Source organism: Pinus tabuliformis, chromosome Q (assembly GCF_031772625.1).
Source record: "Pinus tabuliformis cultivar Carrire ecotype Pingquan chromosome Q, CPIR1, whole genome shotgun sequence".
In the NCBI taxonomy this organism is placed as follows: Eukaryota; Viridiplantae; Streptophyta; class Pinopsida; order Pinales; family Pinaceae; genus Pinus; species Pinus tabuliformis.
In genome coordinates, this window is record NC_142296.1 from 735,877,938 (window position 1) to 735,900,611 (window position 22,674).

At 39.7% G+C, this 22,674-nt stretch overlaps 1 protein-coding gene across 4 annotated transcripts in view; it reads left to right on the plus strand.

Annotated features, from left to right (window-relative positions):
- The window catches only part of LOC149221640 (Pseudouridine synthase family protein), a 318,019-nt gene that overhangs the window by 141,447 nt on the left and 153,898 nt on the right, over positions 1–22,674 (plus strand). For all 4 annotated transcript variants that reach the window (XM_089385163.1, XM_089385164.1, XM_089385165.1 and 1 more), the window contains exons 6-7: positions 12,117–12,271; positions 12,463–12,534. In XM_089385163.1, the coding sequence (XP_089241289.1) occupies positions 12,117–12,271; positions 12,463–12,534 (227 nt within the window). The remainder of the gene's footprint in view (positions 1–12,116; positions 12,272–12,462; positions 12,535–22,674) is intronic.

Here is a 22,674-nt window from a genome sequence, read left to right on the forward strand (position 1 = left end):
AATGCCTTCCCGCGCTGCTCTAATGAAGACAAACTTTGGGTCAGAGGGCTGCCACCTATCACTGCAAGATGTCCTTCTCTTAAATGAACTTGGGCTAATGTAATCTGCTCCCTTGACCTCCTTCCTTTGTCCTTCAAGAATCAGTGCCGAGCTTACCAAACCTTGACCCTTCCTTCCAACAATCTATGTCCTTGGCAACTGATCTAGGGCTACTTTGAGCACCTATTTGTTGCCCTCCAACAACCACAAGATGCCCAATACACCTCTGTCTAATCTGGACCTATCCATTAGCAACAAATCAACCTCAAATACATTAGTACATACCTTGTTGTAGGTCTGTCCTTCCTGTTGTAGGTTTAGGTCCTTGTTAGGGGTGATGACAGTTTGCTTCAAATCATTATTTCTTCTCCCAAATCCTCCTCCATAGTTGCGACCTCCTTCCTCCCTGATCCTCCTTTCCTTCGCTGGCTGCTAGGTCTAATACCAGCACATGGTTAGGTCTCTTGACCCTCACAAACTTAGCCGTCCACCTCATGAAAGGTTGCGGCCCATACAAAGGTCTGTTCCTTTGTTCCTAGGCCTTTCGCCCCCCTCCACAAGTTGCTACGGACCTCGGCCTAGGTCTGCAATAACTCAGGGATTTGCGGCTAGAAGAAAACCACCCCAAATGTTACCCAAACAACCCAAAATCTATCCACAATAACTCAGCTTGATGCTCAGATTCACTTGGCCTCCAAATAATGATGAGAAGATGCCACACAAGCTCGTTTCTCCTACGCTTGAAGTCTGCTCTAATCTGCGGCCCAATCAGATGTATTTGTCTTGTGATTTGATGCTTGTTGGACGTGTTAATGAGCTCGAATGTATCTCCTATTTATATTCTTCCACTTGGGCCTTAATGCATCCCTTGAGGGCACCTTACTAAATTGGATGACCTGATTTTAGTGCCTCCTGCCCAAAAAAATATATAAAAATTCGTAACTTCGTTTCTAGAGCTTCGATTTTAGTGCTTGAAGTGGCCTCTTTCTCCTCTAAGAGTTCTCTTCCATCTTCAAGAGTCAAACCTCACAATCTCTTTGTGGTTTCACACCCACAAACTTGGGTGAAAATAACACACCTTGTGTTCTAAGCCCACAAAACCATTTGTGGAGCTCATTCCTCCAAAACCTCGAACACTAGGGCTTGGAGTACCTCCCAAGCTACCAATTTCAACACTCCTTCATAGCAAGGGAGGTACTTCCAAGACTAAGAAATAACTTGTCATCAGTGTAACTACTGGCGACGCTAGCCCAACTCATAGCACCCATAACTACAACAAACCTTGTAGCTTGGACTACGCCCCCACTAGAAGCTTCCTGCTTCTTCTTCTTCTCCTGAAACACTTTTAGGTCTTTCCATGACTCCTTGCTTGATGTAGAAGTACCCTTACTCACCACTGAGCACGTGCTCTTCTTAGGCTGCACATTCTCCCTTTGAACCTGCAAGCTCCCTCTAGAATTCGGCTCCTTCTGAACCTTTGGGACCTAGACCTTCTCTTCCTTCTTCATCTCATGATATAGAAGCTTGCTCATTAGCCTGTATAGACCTTGCTCTCTAATTCCAATCACAACACCTGCGGAGCTAGAGCCTCTGGGCCTTAGTCTCGCCTTCCCACCTTGGAACAACACCTCAAACCCCTTCTGCTCGGTCACTGTGACAAACATCACGTTATATCTGAGCCCTAGTACAAATAGTGCCTGAACTCGCATCACCTGACCTGATTCCATCTTGAATGGCACGACACCTGATCCCCTAATCTCTTTCTGACTCTTGTCGCCCAACACCATGTGCAACTTCGAGTCCCACTCAACTAGAGTCTCGAACACATCCTGTGAACTTGTCATGTGCTTCGATGCACCATTGTCCACGTACCATGCAACCTTGTCGATGGTACCCTTTGAGAAATGAGAGATCAATGCAAAGTCCTCACTTTCCAATCTCCTAGAGAGGTCATCAATCTCAGTAGAAGAGGCAAGACCCGCAACTTGCTTCCCCTTCTCCTTCTCGTCATCTCCCTGCTTCTTCCTTGGACACTTTGTCGACTAATGACCAAACTCTCCGCAGTTGAAACACTTGATCTTACTGAAGCCATTCTTTTGGTTGCCCTTCATTCTCGCTGCAGGAGCCACGTCATCATTAGAAGCCTTCTTATTCAGATGAAGGTCCTCGTCTCATAACTCTTCTTGAAGGAAGTCATCCCACAACTTGTTCTAGTTTAGCAGCTTGTCCCTGGGAACGATTCCCTTGATGAACAACTTCCACTCTGGAGTAAATCCCTTCAAGGCAATCATCACCATCTTAGAATCTGAATTAGTCTCACCAATGGTAGCAAGCTCATCTTGAACCTGAGACAACCTTGTTAGATACGAAGTCACCCCTTCACCTTGTATCATCTTGGTGGCCTTCAACTTGTCCTATAATACCAATACTCGGTTCTCGTTCTTATTCTAAAACAAGTTTTTAAGAGCCTCCCACATCTCATGGGCAGTGTTCTTCTCGGACAAATGAGGTATTAAGGAATCCTTGACACTATCTAGGATGATCAACTTCACCTTCGTATCCAACTCTTCGTACACTTCCAGCTCCTTAGGGTCTGTTGGCTTCTTGATTGCTTTCTCAGCAAAGTCCCAGATCCTATTCACCATCAGAACCAACTTGATCCATTCCTTCCATGGACTATAGTTGGACAATCCTTCCAACCTACCCTCATACTGGAGACCAACTTGTAACTTTGAAATTGTTGTGAGCCCTTCACGAACAACGTGACCAACTCCCTTGTCATGTCCCTTCCAAAAAATAATTTTACTTAAGGGGATTCACAATTTTGCATTTTTGGCTAATGGGGGGGACCCACAAATTTTTGGGCAAACAATACTTAGGAGAGGAGGTCGAATTATTTGGATAGTGGTGTGTGGGGGAAACCCCTCATGAAATACGCACTCCCTTGGAGGAGGAATCGAATTGCTAAGGAGGGGAGGTCAAAAAGCATGATGGTGGGACCCACATGAGGAGGCAAGTCAAAATTATTAATAGAAGGGGCATTCAACTATTGGGGTCTTTGACTCTTTTGTCAATCTAACTATTCTCTTGTTGCTCACGCTGTTTAGCTGGGTCACATTGTTGTTTAGCGAAAAGCTTTCCAAGGGGAGAGCTCAAGCTTCTTTCGGTGGACTTCGAGTGCCACCCTAGGAAGTTTGATTTGCTGCTACATTGGTGGGAGGGGAATTCTGGGAGCATCTTATAGCCATTTCCCTTAGCTAATTCGTGCTGCAAGAGGACGTTGTAGAGGAATATGTGTTGCTCGTTTTAGCTATTTCCCAGGGGTTGTTTGCTGGGAGAAATTAAGTGCAGTTGCTCCAGGGGTAGGATAAGCCTTGTGTGGAGTTTTGGGGCCAGAGGTTGCTGCTCTAAGGCAGGACAAATTTCTCTTCTCTAGGGCCTGTGCAGGAGACTGATTCTGGGCACACATGGGGAGTTGAGGAGAGGATTTGTGGAGCTGGGTTGTGTAGGGGATTTGAGGAAGTCATCCGAGGGAGTAAAGCTCAGCATTTTGGAGTGATTGGAGGGCTGTTACAGTGAATTTCCAGACAGGTCGCATTTTCCAGCTAGTTGAGGAGGACGTGGTATTTAGGGGTCAATTTCGGGGGTCAAAACTAGGCCAAACAATTTCTGGGTTTTGGTGGGTTTGTTGAGAGGAGCTCGGGGCTAATTTTGTAGAATTTTCTAAGAACTGAAGGAGGGTCTTTCACCGGTTCCTTTCCAGGAGACAGAGCAGTTTCTCCTGGGAAGCGCAGAGCATATTTGGGGTAGTTCATTGCCACATCCAGGCGTTGTATTTTCTTACCTAGGGCTTGTCTAGATTGCCATTGTGGCAAGTCCAGGTGCACTCCTTTCATACCCCATTGTATTATTGCTCCATATATATAATAAAATGGCTTAGTTGGATGGCGTTTTTGGAGATTTTCTGGGTATCTACTTATATATCTGAATTTTGTGTGTGCATGCCAGTTTTTGCTTTGTTTATCACTGTATTTAGTAAGTACGAATATTACCTTAAGATGTACTTCGCTGTGCACACTATGATTCACTAGCCCTTCAAAGTAGCTCTGATACCATGTTGTTTTTCCACGATATTGGAGTCCAGGTTAGAATATTACAATCACTAAGGCTGCCAATCCAAGTATCACAACAAACTACTTTGCACAACGAAACAATATACAATAGTAAATCTACTAGTGCACAAATATAGACAACTTTTTACAATTTTCGTTAACCCAACCTCATTATATTAACAAATTGATAATACAACTGTCTAGGGCTCTCATACCAAGGATAATGGCCCTCATACATCCACTGTTACAAGAATACAAGAACAAGATACTCTGACAATATAGTTGATGCAGTGCACAATCTCAACTCCTCTTGTCATACCGTGAACACAACTGTTGGTACTTGTGCTCCCAATCTGCAACTTCTGCCTCTATCAATGTACCATCTCCTTTAGGTCAATGAACACGACTTCAATATGCTCTCTAGTTGATCGATAATCCATCAACGCATTAACACATCGAGACTCTTGTTGAGTTGTTCACAACTTTGTCTGTGAACAACTCTCAACTGCTCGCTGTTTCTCCTCAACTCCTTTGAAACTTCTTCCTTCTAATGCCTTCTTGCGCTGCTCCAACGAAGACAAAATTCGAGCTGGAGGGCTGCCACCTATCACTGCAAGATGTCCTTTTCTTCAATGAACTTGGGTTGATGTAATCTGCTCCCTTGACCTCCTTCTTTTGTCCTTCAAGAATCAATCTTGAGCTTACCAAACCTTGACCCTTTCCTCCAGTTGTCAATGTCCTTCTTGGCAACTGATCTAGGGCTACTTTGAGAACCTACTTGTTGCCCTTCAACAACCACAAGATTCCCAATACACCTCTATCCAATCTGGACCTATCCACTAGCAACAAATCAACCTCAAATACATCAGTACATACCTTGTTCTACGTTTGTCCTTCCTGCTATATGTTTTAGTCCTGGTTAGGGTTGATGACAGTGTGCTTCAGCTCCTTATTTCTCCTCTGAAAACCTCCTCCACAACTGCGATATCCTTCCTCCTTGATCCTCCTTTCCTTCATTGGCTGCTAGGGCTAATATTAGTCCGCAGTTAGGCTTTTTGACCCTCACAAACTCAACCGTCCACCTCAAGAAAGGCTGCGACCCATACAAAGGTCTGTTCCTTTATTCCTAGGCCTTTCAACCCCCTCCACCAGCTTCTACAAACCTCGGCCTAGGTCTGCAATCATTTAGGGATTTGCGGCTAGAAGAAAATCACTCCAAATGTTATCTAGACAACCCAAAAACCATTCACAATAACTCGGCCTATTGCTTAGATCCATTCAGCCTTCGAACAATGATGAGAAGATGCCACACAAGCTCGTTTCTCCTACGCTTGAGGTATACTCTTGAACTGCGACCCAATCATATGCATTTGTCTTGTGATTTGATGCTTGTTGGATGTGCTAATGAGCTCCAACATCTCTCCTATTCATATACTTCCACTTGGGCCTCAACACATCCCTTGAGGGCACCTTACTAAGCTAGCCAACTTGACTTTAGTGCCTCTATCCCAACTGAAATATATAAAAATTCTTACCTTGTTCTAGGTTTGTCCTTCTTGCTATATGTTTCAGTCCTGGTTAGGGTTGATGACAGTTTGCTTCAGCTCCTTATTTCTCCTCTGAAAACCTCCTCCACAACTGCAATATCCTTCCTCCTTGATCCTTCTTTCCTTCATTGGCTGCTAGGGCTAATTTTAGCCCACAGTTAGGCCTTTTGACCCTCACAAACTCAACTGTCCACCTTAGGAAAGGTTGCGACCCATACAAAGGTCTGTTCCTTTATTCCTAGGCCTTTCAACCCCCTCCACCAACTGCTACAAACCTCGGCCTAGGTCTGCAATCACTTAGGGATTTGCGGCTAGAAGAAAACTACTCCAAATGTTACCCAGACAACCCAGAAACCATTCACAATAACTCAGACTATTGCTTAGATCCATTCAGCCTTCGAACAATGATGAGAAGATGCCACACAAGCTCATTTCTCCTACGCTTGAGGTATACTCTTGAACTGCGACCCAATCAGATGCATTTGTCTTGTGATTTGATGCTTGTTGGATGTGCTAATGAGCTCCAACACCTCTCCTATTCATATACTTCCACTTGGGCCTCAACACATCCCTTGAGGTCACCTTACTAAGCTAGCTAACTTGACTTTAGTGCCTCTATCCCAACTGAAATATATAAAAATTCATAACTTCGTTTCTAGAACTCCAATCTTAGTGCTTGAAGTGGCCTCTTTCTCCTCTAAGAGTCCTCTTCCATCTTCAAGAGTCAAACCTCATAATCTCCTTGTGGTTTCACACCCACAAGCTTGGGTGCAAAGTCCACACCTTGGGTTCTAAGCCCACAAAACCATTTGTGGAGCTCATTCGTCCAAAACCCTGAACCCTAGGGCTTGGAGCACCTCCCAAGCTACCAATTTCAACATGACCAACCCTTTCCATGAATAGCATTCTTCTTTCAGGGTCTCAGTCTTGAGGTTACAAGTCTTCTTCTAAGGCTTTGACCCTCTTTGTTTAATACAAGACAAATCCAAAATTTTGGTGACATATTATGAACTTTGGCCTCCTTGAGACAACAGATACATTGACCTTTAGATCTTAGGTGCTTCGACTCTCCATAGAACAAAGTTTTGGTCCCTCTAGGGGTTCTGCCCTACGACCCCTACCACATAAGATAAAACAGGGTCTCGGTTTTTGCCCAAAAGTTTTATTCCTCGCATATGTGAACAAACCTAACAAATTCTGCTCGTCGAATGTGAATAAACCTAGAAATCTCCTCATCGCATAAGTGAATAGAGCAGCGGATATGATCCGAATTGATTGATTAAATGAGGGATAGTTGACTTGAGGTGCTTAAAGGGGCATAACTCCTAGTTGGGTCGACTTGGACTGGAGGAGCCAACTCGAGCAATATTTGAATTTTTGATTTCCCCTCCTTTTATTTCTTCCATGGGCCGACTTGAATACCAACCATAGCTACCAAAATTCAACAGTCGACACAATCCGTATCATGGTGACCTTCACGATCTTTCAACAAATTGTATCCTTGGTCTCTTTTCTATAGTTTTTTCAACCTCTCTCCTTAAAAATATGGGTCTATTGCTCATTCTCAGGGTAGCTTCATCAAGAAATTCTCCCAGTGAAATTGTAAATCAATGAAGCAATCAAAGGTATAGTACTTATCGTCTTATTTATTGGAAGTCCAACTAGCACATTATGTTGAATATAAAATATCATAGGGTGTCTTCAAATTTAATTAAGATCTGTTCTATAAGCTAATTGCTTTTCTTTGGACAATATTTTTTACATTCACCCAATTTTAATCGAAGCTTCTTCATGTGAACTAAAGAGTCTTTAGTCCTGCCAAATGAGGGGCATTAAGAGAGATCCAGTCTTTCTTAATTTGCATTACTTGATTCTTGTTGATCTTGTTGAGAAAAGCCTTCAACTTCTTCAAGACTTGAATCAAATGGTTGATTCCATTTGTATGTAAATGACTTTCCATGGGGATGTGAGTTGTCATGACTACCACGTCATCCTTCTACCAATGAACTTGTTGGCCTGTAATTGTAGTCTTTATAAATTGCTAAAGAGATTTACTCTTTATTAGTGTTTCCATATCTTGTGCCAACATATCATAGTCATGGTAAATTAATAACCACAAGTTCTTGCTCAGAACACGTAATCACTCTATAAATCCTAATCGAATTCACAAGGATAAACTTGAGTCAATCTACTTTGGAGATCCAACCCAAAGATGAGGGAATATACAAGTGACAACCTCGAAAGTGACTTATAGGCAATAAACTAAGTCACAATTGATAGTTTTGATACCATGCTGGAGAATAAGGGAATTGCAAAAAGTGAATAGCAATGAATTTCAAGTAGAGGTGGTGTCAATAGGCTCTATTATAACACTATAGCACAAGTGAACGTAGCTCATCAAATTATGTCATTGATTCATTTTCATTGATAGAATGATCGATGGGATCATCTATATATAATCACATTCCTATAAGATAAGAAAGACATAGTCAAGTTTGATCACCTTAAGCATGTCTAAATCTCTAGCGTTTCTACCTTGACTTTTGCACTAGTTGACTTGCTTAAGACCATTGTTGATCAATTCAATTTGTTAACAATCTAGTTGACTACCTAGTTGACCTTTGCTTATAGATATGGAATTGCATTGTCTCCAAAATATCCAAAGATGCAATGAATTTGTTGTTCCAACAAGGGGTGATTCCACTTCCTCTTTAGTTTCTACTTAACCACCATTATGGGTGATTTTATGCTACCTAGTATCACTCCACAAGGACCCTTTTTAAATTTGAACTAGCTTGTACTTATCATAGTGGGGCTAACATGCCCAAATTTAGTATCACTGTGGAAGCATTAACAACATTCACTTTGGTTGCCTTTGGCTGATGAGCAATTACAAGTGAGGGGTATTTGTTTCCCTGAAGACGCCTAGGGCTTGCACTTGAATCTTTGCCCCAAGAATTGTTGTTTGTGCTTATTTACATCCACATATGCAAGTCGAAGCACTAGCTTGTTACCTGGTAGGAATTGATGATCTGGGTGGCCATTTGGGTTTGCCACCATCTCAAAATTAGTTTAGAACCTTCCCATATTCACCTCATTTTTGCAGGTTTTAAACTTTCAACATTTTTTGGATTCTTCCCATCTGTTTTTGGCAAGTATGATGATCTAGTCCTCTATGATGGATGAGGCTTAGAGTATAAAATAAGTCTTCTAATGGTCCAATGAACACCCAAAACGAAGTTCCTATTTGAAAATTATGGTTGAGTGAAGTTGATGTACCTACTAGGCTCCCTAGTGCATGCATTCCTTTTGCCACTTTAGCTCCTAGGTTTTGTGACTTTGGATTTCAGGGGTTTTTTCACGTAGGGTTTTGGCACTATGATAAAATGTAGTTTCAACCTCTTGTTATTGGGTATTTTGGTGAGTGAGAGTAGTCTTCACATTTCTTCTCAAAGGTAAACTGCTATTAATGTTTTCACGGTTTGATTCATTAATTGAATTTGGTTTTCACTATAATACTCTGCTTTTAATATCATGTCTTTGCAATATCACGTTATTTCATTTTATTCTTAATCCAATCTTCACCACTTGAACATTGGTGGCAGCTGTATTAGCTACTTGATTTCACCGACCAAGAAAGCCATTGTTGACCTTCCAAAGCCATTTTAGTCTAAGTCATTCTTTTGAGAACCTAAGTTACCAGAAACATCTTCAAAAATCACTAGAAACACTATTCCGCGTTTTTGAAATTGAAATGGGTAAGATCCTCCATAGAAGCGCCTTCAAAATGTTTCCTAGCCGTTTCAGGGTTTTGGAAATGCAAGATCAGAATTTTGGAACATTCCAATCATTTGTAAATTTTTTTTGATCCTTTTTCAGATGGGTCCACTCGTAAAAGTGAAATGTCGGGAACGAATTTGGTTAAAATCCAAAAGTTGGGCCCGCCTCCTCTTACTTAGCATATCACATGACCTTGGCAAACCCTATTTGCATTTCATTTGATTGTTGGAGGAGGTCGTGCCACCATTACCTGTCGCCATAGACTAAGACAATTTGCAGCTTGTTGCACCCAAGCACAAATCGAGCACTTGAGGCATCACTTCTTTAGATGTATAGATTTTGGAGCACTTTTGAGCTTCAAATCTCGATGTGTATATGTTTAGGACACACACGAGTTTCAATTTCTTGAGTGAGACTTGATACATATCATCCAAGTGTTGTAGCACGTTATCCGACGATGGTGGAGCATTTCTAGTAGTATTTTTATTTGTTAGTAGTACTTCTATTTGGGTGGGTTAGTTTCTGGATAGGGTCTCTTAACCATTGAGAGGTTCTCATAGACAATGACTAGAAAGAAATGATGGTTGGGTCAATTAACTAGGTTTCCTAACAAGACTTCATAATCACCTCATGACTTGACTATTTATTTCCTCGTGACTTGAATATTTACTTCTTTCATACAACAAAGTATATTATCATGATATAATAGTGATAAGAGCTTAATAAGACCTTTATTAACCACATTATTAAAAAAAGATATATAGCAATGTTCCACTAATTGTTTGGGACATTGGGATGTGGGATTAAGGGACGTGTGAGACCACACCCCATATTCTAGGGAAGGTCATACGGGATGTTAGGGTCTTTGACATAAGGGACTTGAAATACTAAAAATATAAAATTAAAATGTATAAAACTGAAATGTAAATCATTGAATTCTTATACATGACAATGGAAAAATAACATACATGATTACTTGTAACATAATAAATCTAAGATACATGTAATAATATAATATAACATAGTAATAATGATTTTCAAGTCATCCATATCATTGCGTTTTATCATTAGATGTAGAAATTCAATTTAAAAGATGAATTCAAAATTGAGAAAAGATGAATAATTTTGAATTCACCAATTATGAATTATTCATCTTTTCTCAATTATGAAATATGAATTCATCTTTTATCATCTCTTATATAAATGAGAACATGAAATTTTTATTTTGTTATATATATATATATAACAAAATAAAAATTTCATATTCTCATTTATATAAGAGAATTCATATTATATATTTTGTCATATATATATAGAGTCTCTTATTCTCATTTATATAAGAGACAATATATATATATATATATATATGCCATTTCCTTGCTGTATCGTATCTGGAGTTTTTGAAAATTTGCCGTATCTGTATCCATTCCCGTATCCGTTTCAGTGCAACTTAGTAGAGGACGTTATTCTGTTGGGACATGGTGTTGGGAGCTTCACCACTGATTCAGATGATGAGCAGGGATAACTACCTCCTCCCATGTAGGCAGCTGCACTTTATTTGTAGGACTATGTTTATTTGCTGGCTCTTTTTCACCTTCTAATGTTTACTTTTTTGGTATGTTGTACTTTTATGTTATTTCATGCTGCTATTTTGTACTTGTTTTTGTCTTCGTTTAGGGAATGCTTTTTGCACCCTTCTATATATATGCTTCTTGTACTTTCTATTCCCTTTGATCTAATATTGTCTTTTGAGGACATTAGTATAGATTTTACTTTTAATTTTTTCATTTTTACTTATAATAATAAAAAATAATAATCTAATTTAATGTCATGGCCTAGCTAGACACCAAATTGATGTATGAGACCATTTTTTACTATCATAAATATCTTTTAAATATATTTTTTGATTATTTCTCATATGTATACAGGAGAAGAAATTGTCAAGTGGATTATGCTGTTTACATGTAACCAACAAAGTGGACATGCAGATGAACACTTTTCTTTTCATATTTGCACACACTTGCTCACCAGTTTGCTTCCATTCAAACTCATTGTAAATACTTGTTACAACTATATTTCTTTACCATATTTAAATATTATATATAAATGTTAGTAATAAATATTTCATAAGATATTATCTACATGAACATCCACATACTTAGACATGCATGGCTTAATATTTGAGTCAATCATTGCTTAATCTTTGAGTCAATCATATAACTGCTGGCTGTGGAACATCTAGTAAGTGATTATTGGACATCTGCCATTTTGCAGTCTGAAGAGTTCATTATTATTATTTTTAGTATCTATGTAGAATATCTTCATTATTATTTTAATATCGACTTAGATGTTATTCATTGATGTTATTATTTATTTAATTAGCTTAGTGTATTTTAAATTTAACATATCTATTTTGTTCTATAAAGATGGTGCATTGATGGGTGAGGTGTGTGGAAATATTCATCCCTATAGTGTGTTTCATCAAATGTGTATGCGTATGTTCATCAAATGTGTATGCGTATGAAGGTTTGCCTAAGTATGTATGGGCTTTTACTGCAATTCAAAGTAGAGCTTCAAAATACTACTTTATCTGGATAATCCGATAATAAATAACTTTGTCTGAACTCTACATGTGCAGGGGAAAGCATTGACATTCATAATGGTAACTTTGCAGCTATTGATGCAGCACGGACAACAGCTAATGCTGGTGAATCTTTTGCAGCAGTTCAGCGTATTCTGAATTCCATGTCAGAAGATGACTTTGCTAAGAAGTATGAATGTCCTCCGAAGAAGGTAATTGAAACTGATCAACTCATAAAGCATTTCTGGAGTATTGGACTGGTTGTTGCTGTCTTTGTTTTTATCGGGATTATGTGACAGTTGAGATCTCTCTAGTTTATTTGAAACCTTTTGTTGCTGTTTTCTTTCTTTAATTGAAATCCTTTTATATTCTTGCTTTTTAACAACACATAAACTTGATGCAGGTTCATGAACCATGCCAAATTACATCTTTATGCTATCGAACATCCATATACATTGGTGGGAGATATTTGAAGGTGCATGTTGAACAGTATATGTCTGCTCAAAGTTGTTGTTTTTACTACATAACAATTACTAACAACATTTGGTCATGTCTATGTTCGTCTGTTATAATTTGTCATTATGCTGACAGGCAGAGGATCTCAGTCATATTTAAATTTTGCTATATGTTGAACAAGGAAGGAATTCATATAACAATTGTGTATTTTCATTGATGGTTTAAAGAGATCTTGTTTTTCTCAGTTTGCTACATATCTATTCATCGAGTCAGAAGGAGTTTGTTATCTTCATTTTCAACAAATATTAGACGTGTATGCAGATAGATGAACCATGGTGTGTGACAGCCAAACCTGGCTCACGAGTTAATTATCCAAAATATTAGGAATACAATAAAGAAATCCATTGAGGATATATATATATATATATATATATACACACACACACATATATATATATATATACACACACACACACACACACACACACACACATATATATATATATGTATGAATGAGAGAATGATATGATATTACAAATACAAACGAGGGCCCCGTTATAAATACTAGGCAGGAGTGCCCTTTCATCGAGATTGGTGTCTTTTAGTTGGGACATGTCTTTTCATATGCCCCTTCATTAATTATAAATTATTATTTAATTATGAGTTATTATTATTTATATTATTTGATATTTATGTTCATAAGATGACCTTCCCCTTTAGATATGCTTTGTCCTCAAAGGTTATGGATGAAAAGGCTTTTATGTCTGTACATCTGCTTGTAATGTCTTTACATGATCTTAATGTTGTCATTGTCGATGATGCTAGACTGTAGGAGCTTCTAAGTGCTGAGCAGAATTGTCGAACTGTAAAATTATTTGACCATCCTAATTCAATCTTCTATGGAACATTGCACTTGTAGGCTTTCCAAGATGAATCGTTAATGAAATTTGATGGTGTTAGTGTCAACGATCTTTAGAAGATGGGTTAATTATTTTTGTTATGAGTGATGTTGATACAATGGCTGTTTAATGTACATGTTCTTATGATGTGGATGTCGATAAGGGGTTCTTGTAATATGATTTTCCCTTAGCATGCTTGAAATGTTTTCTTGGCTTACTTCAGGTATATGATTTTCATCACATATTGATGTTGATTGGTTGGTTGCTGGATCTTCATCTGGAATTTTCATTGTTTGTCCTGAAACTTTTGTGTATGTTCTGATTTCAATTGGTTTCGCATTTTTTTGAGTTGTAATATTATTGGATCTATGCTTCTTGTCTTCTTGTTAACTTCGACTTTTTTACCCTAGGATTTTCGATGCTTCCTTCAAGATCAGTTGTTTTATTCTGTTTTCCAACGTCTGCTTATCATTTTTAAGTTTCCAAATTTGCGTAAGTAGAATTTGATTATGGTCCCTGTTACCCACCAAAGTGGGTAATCCCATAGGTGATTTTTTTTTCTCCAATCTTGGGTAGCGAGCCAACCAACAACCCTACACATTTACTCATTGATCATGATATGCCAGTTTTCTCCGCCATCTGCACCTCTCGCCATTCGACATTCCTCTTAGATGAAGGTGGGCTACCACTCAATAGTTAGTTTGACCATTTTGCAATGGAGTGATTTTACTTAATGTCTTCCACATTTTAACATGAATAAAGTGGTGATCTGGATGATTGACTGATCTGGACTGTAAACTTGTTCTCTCACCTTACCAGGGTTTAATATTTAACCCTAGTCTAGTGGGACCTTCCTTGAGGCCTTAGGGTCATGGGGGGACACTACTTGGGAAACTTGGATTGAAATAACGTTTCCATTACCCTTTTCCATACTTAGCATTTTTCATATCACATCATCTCCTTTCATATCATCTCCATCCTTTGGGTTAACTTTCATTGGTTCATTGGGATTTGGCACTCACATATCCACATCCTTGGGTCGGGCTGGAAAACTTTTCCCCAGAGGTTGATGCAGCTAAAAGAATGAAAAATCATAAGATGGCCACAATGAAAGAAAAATAAATGTTAAACTGCAAAAGATGGTCGGGACAAAAGTTAGTGTGTGGGCAAAAGCGAAGCAGGAGCTCTAACATCCTCATTAGTCATCACTTGGTTTTTGAGCAGTTGATGCTCTATCTCATCAAAATGAACCCTTGCATGTCCCAACCCTGTTGACGAAAAACCATCTTAGCTTAAAGGGTAAAACAAATGCTATATCATAAAGAGTAAGCTTTGATCCTTGAGCTATGCAACATTTAGAAAGCACTGTCAAAAATAAGTAAAAGGCGCACTTGAGGGGTGAAAAAAACAGGTCGAGAGGGGTAACTCATGCCTCCATGATTTCTCCCTCCATTACATTTGTACACTTAGGATGTGGAATCTCATTAGCTAGTATCCTGACCATGACACTTGGCCATGAAGTCCTTCCTCTCCATTGGCAGCTATTCTCACTAACACCTATGGATTGAAGGGTCAACCTTGGAGATGCCACCTCTGCTTGGGGCTTGGAAGCACCTAATAGGGTTGACTACTTACCCACCCCTACTAAGGTAGGGAACACTTTTACAGGACCTGGGCTAGTTAGATATTTGAAGGTCACTCCTATTTGAGGTATTAATATTCCTTTAACACTTAAGTATGGTCCACTTAGATGCGTCTATGGTCCTAGTCTCTAATGAATGGTTGCTTTCACTTGAGTTTGAGATGGTTTTTCTATGTGGTTCAGAGCAGCTAAGGCCTTGAGGGCACCTTATTCCACTCATACTCCACGTGAATCCCAGGCATACGACACTTCTAAAGAGTATGATGATTTTGCAGCTGTAGCATTGCCCATATTCAGTAGAGTGTTGGGCACTTAGATGATCTTATTAGTTGATGGACACCCCATAACACCCTCAGATGCTAGAATGTTGAGCTTCTCTTGCTCACCATTCAAAATTCTTGATGATGTACCAATGGACCCAACATGCCCCTAGGCTGGCCTTGACACTACTTGATGGGCATGCTTTGATATAGAGCCCAGATGAGGATGGTTATCCACCAGGATGACTGAGGAGGCCTTGTTGCACCTGATGGAGCCCCAACGTTGGAGAGAGAGCACACTACTTTGTTTATTTGGCACCCATATAGATGACACAAGGCACTCACAACTGGCTTTTGGTAACATGGAGATGCTTTGATGCTTGATTTGAGGACCTTCCCTAAAATTGAGGTTGATCATGATGCGTGGAGATTCACTTAGCCCTTCCAGTGTGCTCTTGGAGCATCTTGAGCCCTAAAAGGGCATGATGTCATACCTTTTAGGGCTTACGACTCACACGTGTGGGATTCTATTGGCATATTTTGTTGTTGAGCTAGTGGATTGGCTTGTAACCGAATTTTACTTTATGTCTACTTAAAATCAAACTTGCTTTTGGGGCTTTTAGTGAATTATTAGAGATGATAAACCTTATATAAAGAGAGGATCACCTCTTTCATTTGTTCATCATCGCTTTTGTGGATTTTGGCTTTTCTAGAAGAGCTCGACTTTCTTTGTTGTCTTTTGCTACTTGTGGAGATGTGATCTTATGTGGCTATTAGAGACTTGTTTTTGTTGTGGAGATGTCACTTTGGGATTGAAAGAAGGCATGTTCTTGGATAAATTGTGAGTGTTTTGTTGAAATTTTGAATATCTTTATGGTTTTGCATGTAATGGAATATTGCTAGGGTTTTTTTATTTTTCCTTGTCTAAATAGATACGTTCATTGGAAAATTTTGGTAATTATTGCATGCTAAATATTTTATCGTTGAACTCCCTAGAAAACCTCCTAGAGAGCATTTTTCTAGTAAATTTCTCTCCTCATAAAATGATAGCCAGGGTTAGTGCTGGAATTTGGTATCATTAGAGGTAGTCTCATTTGCCCTTGGTGCTGGGTATTTGAGAGGAAAGCACTCATAGAAGTGATTATATGAGTGATGGAGCTTTGTACCCATGGTATTCTAATAATGTATCGAGTCTGGACCCATGGTATTTTGATAACCCATGGTATTGCACACTTTAAGGAAAAGGATAGATTAGAAGCTTATGGAGAGGCTTGAGATCATTCATGGAGAGAAGAATAATGGATGTTTCTTCTTGATTGGGCTTTTGATTTGCTGAGGAAACCGCAGACTTGCAAAGGAGCTGCAGGGTACTCTTGAAGGATGTGAGTAAATTGGCTCATGGGCAAATTTGTTAAGAAAAATCTTGAAGAAGGCCGTTAGGTTGTTATAAAGGCAAGGAAGGAAAGGTTGAAGGAGAAAAGGAGTAGTTGAGGGCACTAAAGGTAGTCCGTGCCGTGGGAAGGGTTGGACCTGTGGGAATTTATCATCCAAAGGCTAAAGGACAAGCCATTGAAGGTAGAGGAAGCTAGCTGCTGGTTTGAGGGACAAAACTACAGTTAAGGGAAGAAGGAATTGTTCCCTAGAAAGAGGGCCAACTGTGTCGTTTTGGTAGCTTGTAGGAGGCTGACAGATTAGAAGAAGCAAACTGCAGCTAAAAGGTAAGGGTTGGAGTTTGGTTAGGGTCCGTGCCATCATCCGCAAGTAGGGAAAAAGAGGGCCAGACCCTGTGGAATGTTCGGACTTGTGGCTGGGAATGGGATGCAACAAGGAGCATTAGGTTGAGGCTGGTGGAAGGGCAAAGAAGGCTTGTTTCGGTCAAGACTTAGTAGAAGCAAGGAGGCCAAGGCTATGCAAGGTCCACAGGACCTGTCTACACGAAGATATTTGTGGGTCGTGAGCTGTCAAGAATTACCACTGCCCTCAGGAAAGTAATACGTGGATATTAAGCGACCTGTGTGAGGGCTGTGGGCTGCAAGAGGTAGTCACAGTAGAAAAAAACATGGAACGAGGGAGGATTGTAGGTGTACTGAGTGTTTAAAGAGGGTTGGGAATCCCTAAGGTGTTACAACATGGTGGCTATGTAGATTGTCCATTAAAGGAGAAGTTGGGTTGAGTGATTTTGGGCAATGATAGCTTGAAGGATTTTGCCTTAGCCCAAGGATTTTGTACTTGTGGTTTTTTTGGGGCATTTTCATGGATTGTAAAGGGCTACTAACCCTGGTATGGGAACCCTTGGATTGCTTGATCTAATTGCTGGTGTATTTTCCATTATGCAAGTTGTTTTAAAGTTAGACATTCAATGTGTTTATGGTTTCCAGCTAAAACATAGATCAAACTTGGGGTGCATGGATTTCTAACATGGCATCATAGCACTTTGAAGAGTAGTTGGGTTAGATTTGTGCATAGGTGGCAACCTAAGTCACCTAACACGGGGACATGGGACACGCAGGACACAAAAATTTTAGTGTCCGACACGGGCACGTTGACCGCTCGGAATATGACACGTATATATATATATATATATATATATATTTCCATTTCTTACACAAATTTTCATTCATGATACAAATTTCGACATAGATCTAAATCCTAGATTGTAAATTTAAAATTTGTAAGTTTTACAAAGTAACATTATGCATACAGATACAATTGTGATAGATTCATCAATGATCCAATTGGAGAAAGACAAGAAACTTCAAATTGTAGTTTTCTCATTAAGTCATCAAAATCAAAATGTGTTACATAGGTAGTAGCAATGCCAATGGAAAATAGAAATAACAAATATAAAACAACTACAAGCCTGAAGGCAGTAGGTAGCTCATGAGTCATCAATCATCATCATCAAAATCAACATCACTGTCATCATCATGGTCACCACTGCTCTCCTCTGCTGCATCCTCCTCCTTTATATCCAGTGTCATCTCTGCATCTGCTGGTGTGGAGGATGACCCCTCAACAATATCACCATCATCAAAAGTGTCAGACTCTAGCACTGGCTCATTAAGATCCAAGTTGGCCAATGCCAACTCAACACTATTGTCCAAACCCATATCATCAGGAAAGACATCCCACATTTTTGTCTTTCCCTTCAACCACTCATTCGTCTGCCTGTAAATAAGACCCTGACCCCGATGAAATTGGAACAGGATGGGCATCACCAATGGGGACATTCTTCCCCTTCCTTTGCCTCTTCCCTGCTGCCCTTGATTGAGCCATGAATGCTATAAAAAAATAAAGAAAAAATGCACAAACTTGTAAAAAAAAATGGTAAAATTGGCAAATAGGGCCAAACTCCATGTGGGTCATCTTATTTATGGCAACTGATATTTTTCCTGGATTCCTCTCTCCGAGAGGTGTAGGATTGATCTAAAGATGATCCGATTCCGACATGTATTTATGGAGATACGAATTTATTTGTATTATTTGACAAATTGTCAAGGTCGGCCAGCGAGCAAATTACCCCCAGCGCAACCTCAACATTGCATTATAAATAGAGGTGATCTCAAGTCATTTTAGACACACATCTCTCATGATCTCTCTCCACTCGTTAGGGTTTGGTGGCAAGAGAGGTCAAGTGGGAGACCTGGCCGCAGTCCCAAAGAAGGAGATCTAGCCCTAGCCGCAGCTGAAGAAGGTGCCCTAGCCATTGTCCTATAGGAGATCAAGCCACAGTCATGGAGGAGACTTAGCTGCAGTCAAGGGAGGTCCTATCTGCTGTCAAGAAGAGCTCCAATACGCAACCAAAAGATGCCCTAATTTGCTGTCTAAAGAAGCCCTAGTCCGCTGTCTGAAGGAGGCCCTAAACTACAGTTAAGAGAGGCCTAATTCGTAGCAAGAAGGAGTCCTAATGCACAGTTTAGAGAGAGGCCTAAAGATGCAGTCAAAAGAGGCCAGATCCGCAACAATTGAGGAGCCCTAAAACGTAGCTAAGGAGAGACCCTAAGCCGTAGCAAAAGGAGCCCTAACGCATCAAGAATAATTCTGTTGACAACGTGAAAGAAGGCTATTCCTAGGCATGTGTCAAGGGACTGTTTAGGCATTGTTTTGTGGTTGCGTTTTCTTCTTGTAGGAGGGCCGATTTAGAGGAGCTCAAGATTAGATCTGTTGGGGTATCGTTGGAGGGACAAGGAATAAAGATTATGCTGCCTGGAAGCTACAGGAAGACTGTGTGTTAGGCCGCAGGCCATAACACCACAGTCTAGGATTGCGTAGGAGAGTCTGAGGGCTTATATATGCCCAGATCAACAACATAACCAAGGAGTTGTCTTGCGAGGCAATACGTAAAGATTAAAAGTTGTTTTGATGGCTCTTGGAGAACTGTTACAACAATGTTTGATACCCTAACCAATCATAATGATGATAGCAACAAAACTATTGTTGATTGTGTAGTGGATCTAAGGCTACAGGACAGCTAACCATTGTACTAACATGTTGCAACAGTAATTATGTTGAAGGCTCCTAGATTGATGATCTCCTAAAAGGGTATGCTACGACACTCTCAGTGATTGGTTGAAGATTGTCATGAGAATTCAGGGATGCATCTTTGATCAGTCATCATTAGCAAAATGATGGGGATTCTACTGCTGTCATAAATATCAGTTTTATATATTTGTACTATCTCTCCCTTTGTTGAACTATTGAAGAATATAAGAAGATTTGATCAAGGGTTTCCCCACATTGGGGTTTGTCCCTGGCTGGTGCCACATCTTGTGTCCTCTTGTCTTGGCTTGTCTTCTACTGTTTATGTTTATGTTTTATCTGCATTTTACTATCATGCTAATGTGATTGCTAATCTGGATATTGATATTGGGCTAATAAGAAAATTGAAGTAAATTGCTCTTAAGCATAGAACATACCAAAAATGAACAAAAATGCACATGCAAACTACTGTAATAAAAATGCAAAAAAAATAGAAGCAAAATACACTTCCTTGTTGCTTGAATCGCCTCCAAAATGCTCCCAAACCCATTGCTAGTTTCCCCCACACACCCACAACAAGAGAGACAAAATAATGAGGGAGAAATAAGCCAAAAGTGGGACACGATGGGACACGATCGGAGGACACCCGTACCATCGAATTGTGTCCTATTTGTGGGATTCAGGACATGTCTGGGGTTTTGAGCGAATCCAGTTTCTTTGGTGGCAACTCTAAGAGGGAGCTAGGTTGTTTTGTTGTTGAAGTATTGACAACTGGTCTCTTGGATTTTTCGGTAAGAATTCAGCAGACAAGATGGTTTTTGGCTTGACAATTGAGGACTGGTTGGATTGGATATCCAACTATAGTTCGTGGAAGGAAAGAATCAAGCTAGTGTTGTTGATGAATGATCTATGGAGTATGTTGACACCAGGATCGCTATGCCAACTGATGAGGCAAAAGGGTTTGAAGTTGTATTCTAAGATGGAAAGCTAGTTCTTAGACCTAGTGGATCTAACTCTAACCCAGGGGTGGCTCTTGGAGTTGGAGAGAGTGGTTTGTATAGGCTAAAGGGAAAGCCTATTAACTAAGGAAAGAAGAAATTTCTAAAGACTTAGAGGGAGTCAGGTTTTGGAGGGAGTTTCTAGAGGGAGAGTCAACAACCCTAGAAGAGTGTGTCATCAAGTTCAAGAGGAAGAGAGGAGTTTTCCAAAGCCGTCATGGTATGAGATGTCCATGCACGATGCTCAAGAGTGTTGATTTTTACACTGTCTTCTTATTTGATAACCTCTTTTGATGTTTTAAATGATCTTTTTGCACATTCTTAAAACATGGTTACATCATTGAACAACATCATTAAGCAAATTATACATACGACATCAATGATACAATGATAGTAGAACCATGAAGAAGAAGCCAAACAAGGAACACAAGATTATCCTTGGAAAACCCACTATGGGGAAAAACCCAACCAACCTTTCCCTTAGAGAATCAATGCAACAAGAGATACGTCAAAGTCAACCGACCTCTAAAGACCAAGTCAACCCTCCACCATTATGTCCAAAGAAGCTCTGCAACAAAGTTAAGAGATTGACTTCCAAGTCTGCCTCTAAATTTACATTGTGCCATAGAGATCAACTTCTTTCCATAGAGATCAGCCACAGGGTTTTGTCCTCTTTCCACAAAGATCAATCATAGGGTCTCGACCCCTCTTCACAGAGCTATACCACAGGGTTATACCTCAGGTTCCAACCCCTCTTCACAGAACTATACCATAGGTTTATACCTCAGGTTCTAGCCTCTCTTCACTCACAATTCAATCCTAAGACATCTTTTAGCTTCACAATTAGAACATAGGCTAACCTTATTTCAATAAGAACTAGGTCTGCTACCTAATCAAAAGACCTTCTTTCTAAAATGTTAATCACAAGAATTTTGGCTTGAGGTTAGACCTTCTGAAAACTATTGGAGACATTTTATCGAGGCTCACGGGTTGTTGAGATTGAGGTCTGATACATCTCTTGGAGATCAAAACATATACAAAGGTCATTCGACCTAATACAAAAACAAATAATTTCGGACTTGATATACTCATAAACAAGACAAGTTGATAAAAAATATGACTTGGATTGTTTGAGGTTTTCATATCACTAAAATCAATTTCTGAGATAATTTTCGATTACTTATAGTTTCGTGACAGAGATCAGAGGCTTGTTTAAAGCAAGAGTCCTTCAATGCAAAAAAAGACTTCGAACCCTTTATCAAGAACATAAATTTCTTCCTTGCAGAGAGAATAGGGTACTTCATAATAGGTCCTTGGATAAGGACTTCATTTTTCTTCAAGATCAGGGTTGCTCTATTAACCTCGCTATGATACCATGTTGATTTTTACATGGTCTTCTTAACTGATAATCTCTTTTGATGTTTTAAATGATCTTTTTGCACATTCTTAAAACATGGTTACATCATTAAGAAAATTATACATAAGGCATTGACGATACATTAACAGTAGAATCATGAAGAAGAAGCCAAACTAGGAACAAAAGATATAATCCCGAGAAAACTCACAATGGGGAAAAACCTAGCCAACCTTTCACTTAGGCAATCATTGCAACAAGAGATACCTCAAAGTCGACCAACCTCCAAAGACCAAGTCAACTCTCCACCATTTTGTCCAAAGAAGCTCTGCAACGAAGTCATAAGATTGACTTCCAAGTTTGCCTCGGAATTCACATAGTGCCACAAAGATCAACATCTTTCCACAGAGATGAACCATAGGGTCTCGACCCCTTTCCATAGAGATTAATCATAGGGTCTTGACCCATCTCCAAGTCTCCTCAGAGCTATACCACAAGGTTTTACCTCAGGTTCTAGCCCCTTTTCA